Source organism: Maylandia zebra, linkage group LG1, assembly GCF_041146795.1.
Source record: "Maylandia zebra isolate NMK-2024a linkage group LG1, Mzebra_GT3a, whole genome shotgun sequence".
Taxonomy (NCBI): domain Eukaryota; kingdom Metazoa; phylum Chordata; class Actinopteri; order Cichliformes; family Cichlidae; genus Maylandia; species Maylandia zebra.
Window position 1 is genome coordinate 24813910 of NC_135167.1, and position 11303 is coordinate 24825212.

The window sequence follows — 11303 nt, forward strand, 5'->3', positions numbered from 1 at the left end:
CGAAAACCAGCACGTCCGATCTCATGTCACATTGATGGAATTCATGCATTCAACCACCAGCTAACATTTAATCTCATTCTACCACGATTATAGTCGTCCCACTAGGTGGCGCTCTAACCATTACTGACAAATGGCATACCAAACATTTCCGACCTCAAGTCTCATCAAATCTGCGACCTTTGGGAGAGATTGGACATTGTGTTTTTGAGTGACAGCAGATTACTGCTCTTTGGCGAGTGATTGAAACTCCACGTGTCGCCATGACCACCCCGTTTCCCGGAACGTAAAAAGCTTCGCAATTTAACATCACAGAGGTCTTTAGATTCGACACACAAGAGATAGCTTCAATCTGACGAAATCCCTTGGAGGAGTTCGTTAAAGTACGGTGCCTGAAAAGAGGGGAAAATGGCACCAAAATTACACATTAATTTTAAAATGGCTGACTTCCTGTTGGATTTGGGATATTGCTCCAAGAGACTTTTTGTACATCTTGATATCTTCCATAAGCTTACAAGGTCTCAGACTCATAGATAAAACACAGAGCAGGGGCTGTGGTTTTGAAATTTTGTAGGGGGCGCTGTGTAGCCATTTTGCGCTATTCAATGAAAATGATCACATAAAAACAAAGCTTTCATCACATTGGAGGTGTGGGCCAAATTTCAAGCCTCTATAAACTTTCCAAGCCCCACAAAAGCCACTTCATCTTTCACGGTGAACTGCGCAGCCACCAGGGTGCGCAGTTCACCCTGGTGGCTGCGCCGTTCAGTTTAAAATCTGGTACTAATCCGACTGGATTTCATGGAGTTATACTAATTTGTTTCTTCATGGCGAGACATCAAAGTTCGCCATGCTGCTGAGGTCACACCCTTTTGTGAAAAGTCAGTTTTCACTGTACCCCAAGAACAACTGCTTATGGCTTTCCTGGCGAAATTTGAGGCTGCAGATGTCACCCATCATTATACTGTACCCCAAAGTGTAAAACATGACATTTCCTGTTCCCACTAGGTGGCACTCTCCCTGATGTCAAATATGGCAGTTGAAATATGTTCAGGGGTGAAGCCTTATATGTGTGGTCTTTGGTCCAGATCGGACAATGACAGAATGAGAGGCAATAAGATTTTCATGGCGAGTCATCAAAATTCGCCGTGGCGCCACGGCCTCGCTGTATCGCGAAAACTCAAAAGCTCCGCAATTTAACATGGCCCAAGTGTGTAGTTGACACTGACCAAAGATGAAGCTTATACGACCAAATCCCAAGGAGGAGTTCGAAAAAGTTCGAGGCATGGAAACGGCGAAATTAGAGCCAAAATGTCACCTTCACGTCTAAATGGCGGACTTCCTGTTGGGATTGCGTCAATGGGCCCACTGACTTTTTGTTCGTCTTGGCATGGTACAGATGTGTGCCATATTTCATACATGTAGCTCAAACGATGTGGTCGTAGGGCTGCATTTAACAAGGCATAGGTGGCGCTCTAGAGCCATTTCCCAGTGCTCATATGTAAAACCATTAAAATACAAAAAAAAAAAAAAAAAAAAAAAAAAATTCAAACCTGGCATGTGTGCAAAATTTCATGAGTTTGACCATGTTTAGGCCCTCAAAAGGCCCTTGTTTTGCCTGAATAATAATAAGAAACTGAGCAGATACAATAGGGCCTTCGCACTCTCGGTGCTCGGGCCCTAATAATAATAATAATAATAATAATAATAATAATAATAATAATAATAATAAGCAGCACATCACTCTACAGTAGGAATAGAATTTATTATACAATACAAAAGATCAAACTCAGTACTCCATTAAAAAGAAATTAATTTTTTACATTTTTTTGGGGAGGGGGTGAAAAGCAAGACTGGAAGTCAGCCATGCAGCTGTTAACACGTCTATTGAATACATTCTGATTTTGTTGACCAAGTCTATGTACAGCTTCAGGGGGCACATCATTTACATTAAAGTAGGAATCCACACTTTATTGGCACAACTATCAGACTGCATTTGATTAGCTGCATTAACTGCAGTGCACTGATGGGATAGGCTTTGTTTCATCTGAGGAGGAATATTACTATAGGTGGCAGGGGAGAGGAGAAAAAAAAAAAAAAAAAAAAAAAAAAAAACTGCAAGCACACAGAGCCTTCTCCTAAGAGTTGCCAGGATTATCTTATGCTCAGGAAGGAGAAAATACACCTGTGAGCATGTTTAGGTAGTTGATGGGATTCCCTCTGCCTCTTCAACTGGAAGATTCTTTATAAATAATTACACAGCTAAAAAGACAAACAGCAGTTCAAGAAAATACAATCAAGCTCCTAGAACACGAAACAAGAGCAGACCATTAATGGTTAACATGCTGCAGCAAATTCAAACTCTCTCAAACTTTGAGTCACCTCACGTTTTGTCAAGATGCATCTAAAGTTAGCAGTTTAATCATAATCTACAGAAAAAGTGAAAAATATTCCGCAGATATGCACACTTCCATTCACTCAGGTTCATGCCCATAGAGTCATCCATCACCGAGTAACACCCTTTGGTTCATCCCTTCACCAATCAGCCTGTATGGTTCAAGTCTAATGAAGGGTTGCTCAGATGGCCTGGTAACCAGCATGGCTCCTCCTCTTGCCTATTAGATAGGCAACAAGGGTGATCAGCACCAGACCAGCCAGAGCTGCTCCAACAATGATGGGGATAATCATCTGGTTCTGGTCCATCTGACACTCCTCAGCTATAGACAAACAGGTAGAGCAGAAGGTTACGCTGTGCAAACAAAATGACAGTTTTTCCTTTAACACCACTGTGCTATATGGATTTAGCACGTGAATGTTCCAGCTGGTCTGGTAAACTGCATTTCAGACTTATCATTTTAGTACAGGGTAAGGCTTCATTTCATCTCCATCTCTGATTATTCATTCTGAAACAAGTTATGGATGTGTTCAACTGTCACCAGCAGCATCAGATTTCTCTTTTTGAATGCAAACCAATTCAAAAACTTTTTGCATGTAAAGAATATGGCAAAGTTCACCTTTTTGAATCAAGTTACAAAAACAAACTTGTCTCAAAGTTTTTTTAAATTTTGTTGTTTGTTTTTATTTTTTATTTGCAGGGTTGTTCATGGTCATAATAAACAGTTGCTGACCACTATCAGGCTACACAAATGCTCCAGCTGCTAGAAACAAAGGCTTCAGATATCCAATCTCAAAATGTTTGATCCAACTATTAAGTGTGCATCTGGCCCTCCACACATCTTCAGCCAGTGTGGAGAATCTCGTTCAGCACAATTTTCACAATGAAAATAGGTAAAAACTGAGGAATGACGTGTAATGTCAGACGAACAACATGCTTAATTCATTCATACCTGTAGCAAACCGGCCACTCTTGACACCGAAGGGCTGGACTTGGAGATCGAATGTGTTGAGAGAAAAGCTCGGTGTCACAAACAGAGTCTGCTCTGCACTGCACATGTAGGAGTAGCCCAGCGTACTGCGCAGGTAGTTCAGACTGTTGTTACTCATGGAAAAGTTAGCTGAGTAGAGAAAGTTAATTTTATTCAGCTTCAAAAAGTCAAGGGGGAAAATAAAAAAAACAAAAACTAAATGCATGTTGTTCATAAGAGGTACTTACCACTGTCTGACCAATTTGCAAACAGTGTTACCCCACTCAGATGGTACTTGTTGGTTGTGGAGTTCTGTGGACCAAAGGAAGAGCTGAGCAGTTTTGTAAAAATAACTAATGTAACATTAACAAAAAAAAAAAAAAAAGTTAAATTTACCAGAGTGAAGTTGAAGGTGAGAATAGTAGATTGCATCGGTGTCAAAACCAGTGTAGCACTGCTGGCTCCACATAATCCCGTTGAGTTTGTCACATTAGGATTGAGGTTTAATACATCCTGGATAGTCTGGCCAAAGAAAAAACACAAAACCCAAGATACACTTTGTTTCAAGTTTGTTTTATTTCTATTGACAACTGGTTAAACATTTGCTGTTTTTGGGGAGAATGGCTACGCTTGAAGCTGTAGTTTACCTTATTCTGAGATGTGTAGGAAACATTGAGCTGCAGCCCCATTTTAGCCAGGAGACATATGGTGTCATTGGTGTCCTTCACAGTGTAATTGCCCTGCTGAGGTGTTCCTGGAGGGGTCTGAGTTGGAACTGCTGTTGTACTGACAGTGGTAGGTGAAGGTGTTGTGCTGGTTTGATCTGCAAAACATACGGTCTCTGCGAACAGAGAAATAATACTGTGAACATGAAACCGTTCAAACTTAAAACCACTCAAAAGTAAAAATCTTTAACATCCACCTACCATTTCGACTCAGCTCATTCCCTGGCATGTATGCCTCCAGCCTCATGTCAGTGAAATTAACATTTGCGGTGGCAACTGTAATAACTGTAGGGCTCGCACATTTGTAGGTGGTGTTGACTTTTGCTTCAATCCCAACAGAGGCAGACACCAGAGTGACCACACCTACAACAGAGTAGGTAGAAATCACCACAACAGTACCTTGAATACCATTCTGTTGTTTATACTGACATTTCAGTCCAAGTCCTCCTTCAGTTTTCCCAAACAATCTTGAGGCACTGCTAAAAGTTACAAAGCACTCAAATTTAAAATAATCAGTGTGGCCATCCTCACAACTGTTATAAAAAAAAAAAAAAAAAAAAAAAAAAAAAAAAAGCTCATCCAGGCATTCATAAGAGAAGAGCTACAAGTTAGCTAGCTGACATCTGAAGACGATCCCTCTAAACCCCGACTTTGAGGTAAAGGTCACACATTCAAACACGTTTTTTAGTAGATGCACTTAGTGTCATTTTGAAGCACCTATGTCACTTCATTCTCACATTCAAACTTTGGGGTCCAAGTTGCCCACCCACCTGGGTCACGCATCAGCCTTTTATTGCCGATTAGGAATAACAATTAGATACCTCAGACCTGCACTATGAAGAAGGACCTAACCAAGTGTCAGTCATCCAGGACATTGTCATTTTAAGAACTTGAAAATAAGCATAATTTTTAACATTTCCCACCTTGCAAACTTCTTGAAATGTCTCCCCCCAAAATAAGAAACCCTCCAGATTTTTTGTTCAACATCAACAACCAAATAAATTCCTAAATGAAATTTATGTGCAACACTGAAATGTCTAGTTATACATGTAGCATCCCATCTTTATGCTACACTATTAAGAACAGAATTCTGACATTTTTTAAAAACCACAAAATATGGTAAATGGCCTGTATTTGTATAGTGCTTTACTAGTCCCCAAGGACCCCAAAGCGCTTTACACAGTCTGTCATCCACCCATTCACACACAGGTAATATATTCAGATCTATCACATTATTCAGGACAATGCATGGTCTCACCGGAGGTGGTCGCATTGGGGAAGACTGAAGTGTCGCTTAGGTTGTACTGCAGAGTCAGGCTAGAAACCTGATACAGGGTTCCATTGGTTGAGAAGTTCAGCCCAAGAGTGTAGCCAGATCCAAATACTGCCACCAGCCTGGCGGAGCTGCCATCTTTGCCACATGTGCTGTTTGCTGTATCCACTGTGGTAGAGTTGGGCAGAAAGACCTGCACTGTTCTCTGAGGACACAAGTGATACAACAAAATAAATAACCGGACACACAGAAATGAAGCGGTAGTAGGTGAGCAAACATCTGTACATACGTTGGCATGGGTAGTGTTGTATATAATGGAGAATGACGCAGACAGATCAGCTTTAATGCAGGTGGTGTTGCTCTCCTTCACCTCAAGAGTAACTGCATCGATACAACCTGGATATGATAGACAATAAGAAAAAGTAATAAACTGTTTAAATCAAAATCATTCAACCATTTAAAACTGCATCTTTAGGCAGAAAAAGGAAGAAAGAAAAGTGGCAACAAGTCTCATCGAGTGATAAATCCAAGTCTGAAATGTTTTGGTTTCACAGACTTTCAGGGGTGTTACAGTCAGTGTCTACATGTTTGCAGGCTTCAATAAGATCCCAGAACCCCATTTTAAAGAAAGGCATAGCTTTAGATATTTACATAGTAATTAGATTACATTCTGAATTGTGCATTGTCATTTACAACACAGAAAACCCACAGTCAAACTGTAAGCACTGATATACTCATTAGCTCAGAATATGATCCAGATGATCCAGTTTAGAGTCTGACCCCTAGGTTTGCTATGATACCAAAATAAACAGATTTATTTAAAACCCACACTTACACCATGTGCATATTCTTTCTCAGTCTTTAACTTGACCTTGTTAGATAAAGGGTAATTAACAGTGATAATCGTACAGCGCAGCCTCTGTTACAAGACGGCATGGCCTACATTTACCTTGTTTTTTTTTTCTCCCTCTTGTTTAACAAGTTAACAGAAACCACCACTAGAGGTCTGCAGACTGCTAAAGCCAAGCACGCATGCCCACAAACCCAGAAGCATTTCAAAAGACAGCACTCAGTGAATACTGTGCAGAAGGCTTTTTGTGACCGAGGTCCACTTAATAATCCTAAAGGCCGATAAACTGATTTTATGACAGCCGTATAATGATCAGAGTCCACCTATGGGATTAACAGCCTGTTGAAAATTCAAAACATCTGTGGGTCATGATATAAAAAGGGAAGACGCACAACATTTATATGACCTGTGTCACTTATCAGCCATGTTGACCTTAGTGACCGTTGCTATGAACTGTTGAGCCAAATTATCTCCTTTGCCTTCATAACAGATGGTCCCATGTATCCTTTGCTAAAGTAATGAAGCAAGCACTATCTGTAGGTTCTCAGTAATCCAGGTCATTTTCTGTGTTTGTGTTGAAGGCAAGCAGACTCCTTTCAGTTGCTTTAAGACCTCTACAGGGTAAACACCGAGAACACATCAGCTTTTATAATTGATGCTTTCAGCTGAGGTGAAATCTCTTCAGAACCTTTAAAAAAAAAAAAAAAAAAAAAAAGTCTGCAGCTACCTTCAACATTAACATTAAGAGAAGTCAAACAACTTATTATGCCTGTCAGACACACCCAGGTCACTTAGCAACCTTCCCAAACAAAATCTGACTCATGCACTTGTTAATGTTAACTACTGAAATTAAAACTTCAACTAAATGCCCAAATAGCTGCCAAAAGATGTTTGAGGTGGCTACAGAGACCTGATTTTTTTTTTTTTTTTTTTTTTTTAAATAACATTAACTTAGACAAAACCCATCTGACCTAATGTTGCCAATCCAGTTATACAGAAAACTCAGCCTACTTTCACACTGGCAAAACACACGTGGGCTATTAATACCTTCATCCTCTGGAACCTTCTACCCACTGCTACATGTTTCACTGTGTGTCAGATGGTGGCTATAAATTTCAAACACATTGTTATCTACAGTAAACACTTGTATCCAATCCAACAAATCAAATCCTTTAAATATAATGCAATACTAGGGTTCTCCCACTTGCGTCACACTTCCCATAAAGTCAATAGAGAAGCTGATGTGCTCTGGGTTGAGTTTGACTGCTTTATTTAAATTCAGAGAGGGACAGTTTGACTTTATCAAGTTCTGTCTGGCGTTCTCAGAATATGCGGGAACAATAAAATGAGAAATGCCATCAACAGAACAAACATGCTGGTGAGTTAGCAGGAAAAAAAAAAAAAGAAGAGGATGATGCCACACTGAAAAAGTTCTGTGCATTTCAGGAATTTATTTGCTAGGGGGCAGATTTAACCAGCCTTTGGCCTCATCCCACTGCAAATTTCATCATTCATTTAATAGTGCACTGACTGCTCTTCCTTCCTCCATTTGATCTGAACATAAAGACCACTGTGCTTCAGCCCTGTTGGTGGTCTTCGTCAATCACACCCACTCCTTTCTTGCTGAAACTTAACCCCATGTCCCCCCCTTTGTTGACCCTGCAAACATACTGCAGACTGTTTAGACACTGCAATCCAGTGAGCTGCAGACACTGTGTGCACAGACAGGATGAAGCATATCAAAAAAAAAAAAAAAGTATAAAACACTGACCCTGTTTTGTAATACAGATTCAAAACTGAACCCCCCAGTTAGGTTTTATTTTAAAGCAATGTCAGTAATGTAGTTTTATATTACAGAGTGAGGATGGCAACAACTCGAGCTAAAACTGTGCTGGCCTGTTTCCCTGTGTCAGCAGCAGCCAGGTGCCTGTGTTTGCAACACAAAGCAAGCATGGCAGTCATGTGAAGCTCTCAAATGACACAACAATGAGGCTGAGCTGCAGCTCACCAACATTTAAAAAAAAAAAAAAAAAAAAAAGGAAAGAAAAAGATTACTAATCTTCAGACTTTTCGGGCAACTGTGGTTTGGTTTCACAAATGACTCAGTGTGAAACTGGAACTTAAATAAAATGCTTTTGGGTACCTACTAACCCAATTTTACACTATAAAAAGAATTAATCAGGAAGCTGTAATCGCACTGAATCAGAGACATTCTACCTTTATGTTACAAAAGACTTCAGGCAGTTATTGGAAACGAAGGCCATTTTGTACTGAAAACTCAAAGTTTGCTTTCTTGGTTCCAGTCTTTCAGAAGGGGGGGGGGAACAAACACCACGACTGATCTGCGTGCATCAAGACTTGACAAACAGACAATAGGAAAATCCATAAGTCTTTGTTAATTGGAAAATATCTAATATTTTTTTGCCACATTAAGCATAAAAACTGTGCTCCGTTTGCAGTCACACCCATAAAAGCCAGGAAAAACCCTGGTATGCACTATTCCATTTACATTATGTAAATGTAGCCTTGATAAAAGAGAAGTAGAAGGCTCTGCTGCACAACTGAGCAAGAGGACAAGTCTCTAGTTTGATAAGCTGCAAATAACACCCATAAAACACCATCCTCAGCCACCCAGCTAAAGGTGTGGTGACTAAAATTTACTCGTTTTGTTTAAATGTTTGACAGTCTTAAAGTTTTGTTTTTCCCCTTTTAAAACCAGCTGAGGTCAAAGAAACAAGTAAAGGCTGATGTTCTAGAAACTCAGTAATCCATACTTTCAGCTTCTTTAATCACTACAGTAGCCAACAGCTGTCCCATCACCCACAGGAGGCTGTTTTTATCATTTTTAGCCTTTAACAAAGAAAGTGTGCACACAGGAACATCATGCCATGAGGAAAAACTGTTTAAAAAAAATAGTCATGTAAATTATCCTCCCGAGTTGTTGATGTTTTAATTACGTTATGAGTTTGACATTTATGGATATTAAATACAATGCAATTTGTAGTCCATGCGAAGGCACCGGCAAGCACTAACAACCTGAACGGCGGGGGGGGGGGGGGGGGGGGACCTTAAACCTTTTTGGCTAGAACGGTTAAACGGCCCGGGCCGGTAACGCACCGACAGTTTTTGCACCTGACAACTAAACCTACCGCAGGTTGCTCGCGCTTACACAGTTTGGTCCAACAGTAGCTTCTCAAGAGGGGGAAAAAAAAACGAACTCACCTAGGACCACAAACCAGACGACGAGTCCGGCCGTAGCGTGGGACACTTTCATTTTCAAGCAGAGCAAGAAGCACTTTTTCACCCTTGCGGAAAGCACGAACAAGCCCGGAGAGATAAGTGGTGCTGAGCCGCCGCGGCGGCTACTGCTGTTGCTGTTGTTGCTGCTGCTGTTGCTGTTAACACAGGTGGGTCTACACGGCCACACTTGACTCCGCAGTTGCTCCCGTTCACGTGTGTCTGCTGTGTGAAGGAGGGTAGTCGAGGCTTTTTATTGTCCCTAAACTGCGTCCAGCTGGGGCTAAAGGACCAATTAAACAGAGTCGAGCGTCGGTCACAGGCGTACAGTCTGATTGCGCCTCATCTCATCATGTGAACTGTTAGCCTTTAGAACCCCAGTCACGTGAGACCGCCCCTCCCGCTTCCTCTGTGAACTCGGCTCGGCCATCTCCGCCAAACAACGAAGGCTGCACATTTGCGCTGCTATCCAAGTGGCAACAGCATTTCATTCTGTATACCTGCATGGCAAAATATGATTGTTCTAGCCCCACATTTACTGCCGGGTAGGATTTGTCAGCAGGATGTTAATAGACGCCTAATGAGAAAACTAGGGCGCAATAAAAATGACTTCTCACAGCACTGTCATACGCAGGGCTCATTAATTAAAATGCTACTGGCTGGAGAAATAAAATGATGGGATATTTTGACTTCCGGGTTCTCCTTTTCTGTTCCCAATTCATTAAAGAACATTTTAAACCACTTATGGAATTTTAGATTTTCGTTATACCATCTGTGCGAACTACAGCACAGTGAACTGTATATTTTTTTATATGAGGGTGTAGCACGTGAAAGGCGCCTCCACTCTATGCCGTGCACTCTGCTAAGTGCGTGTTGTGGGCAGTCAGCTGACACCTTCAATTCACGAGGGCATGCAAAACCCTAGAAGGAACTCAGAGGGCCCTGCTACATTTTAGTGTACAGTTCAGCCATCCTTCTTTAACAAGGGACCCACCTTTTTTTCTTTCTTTTTTTTTGCCTTAAATGAGACTATAGTATCAGTCAGCCAGCCATTAACCCCTATATTTCTATGAAAAAAGCAATATCAAGGGAATGGTGAAAGGACAGTGCTATTAGTACAGCCTACAAATCCTGAACCAGAATGTATATTTGGCTCTCTTTAAAGCACTTTAGGTCAAATTCTGTTGTTTAAATGTGCTATATAAATTAAATAGACATGACTTTCCCCACAATATGTGCTACCTGTTTATTCTTTGCCTCTCTGAAAGAACTGTGACAGTGGGCTCTCTCTCTGCTGAGGGTTTATGTCATCCTCTCAGTTTCATGTCTCTGTCACTCTCCACTGGCTTTTGGTTTGGTGTAGATATTGGTTTAAAATCTTCTTTAAAATTGCTAATCTACTCCCTGTTCTCCAAACTGGATCCTTAGGTCCACAGACAGAGGTCTTCTGGTGATTCCACATACCCATCTGAAAACTAAGGAAGGCTGTGCATTCTAAACCTTAGTGCCAAAACTGTGGAACCGCTTATCTCTCTCTCTTTCCACCCATGACTCTACAGCATCCTTAAAGTAAAAAAAAGAAAGAACAAAAAAGCTGAAAACCCATCTATTCTGACAGGGATGTCAGTAATGGTTTTGTGTTGTTTCACTTGATTTAGCTGTGTTCACTTTGTCCTTGTTTTTAATGCCTCTCTGAAGCATTTTGTGGCTGTTTTTTTGCCTTAAAAAGCGCTGTGTAAATAATCTTTACTTACTAGGTCTCAAACGATGCGGAAATCTGAAGTGTACAGTAAAAGGAGTTTCCAGTTTCGCTGAAGTTAGGACGTAGAATTCCCACAGAAGTCTAAACCAAGCTT

At 40.9% G+C, this 11303-nt stretch overlaps 1 protein-coding gene across 1 annotated transcript; it reads right to left on the minus strand.

Annotated features, from left to right (window-relative positions):
* Positions 1-1743: 1743 nt before the first annotated feature.
* On the minus strand, positions 1744-9804 carry lamp1a (lysosomal associated membrane protein 1a). The gene is made up of 9 exons (XM_004543346.5): positions 9433-9804; positions 5650-5756; positions 5346-5565; positions 4289-4450; positions 4010-4203; positions 3759-3884; positions 3611-3674; positions 3345-3512; positions 1744-2714 (listed from the first exon to the last, which is right to left on the minus strand). The coding sequence occupies exons 1-9, from the start codon at positions 9482-9484 to the stop codon at positions 2575-2577; spliced, it is 1233 nt and encodes a 410-aa protein (XP_004543403.2). The 5' UTR covers positions 9485-9804; the 3' UTR covers positions 1744-2574.
* Positions 9805-11303: the final 1499 nt, after the last annotated feature.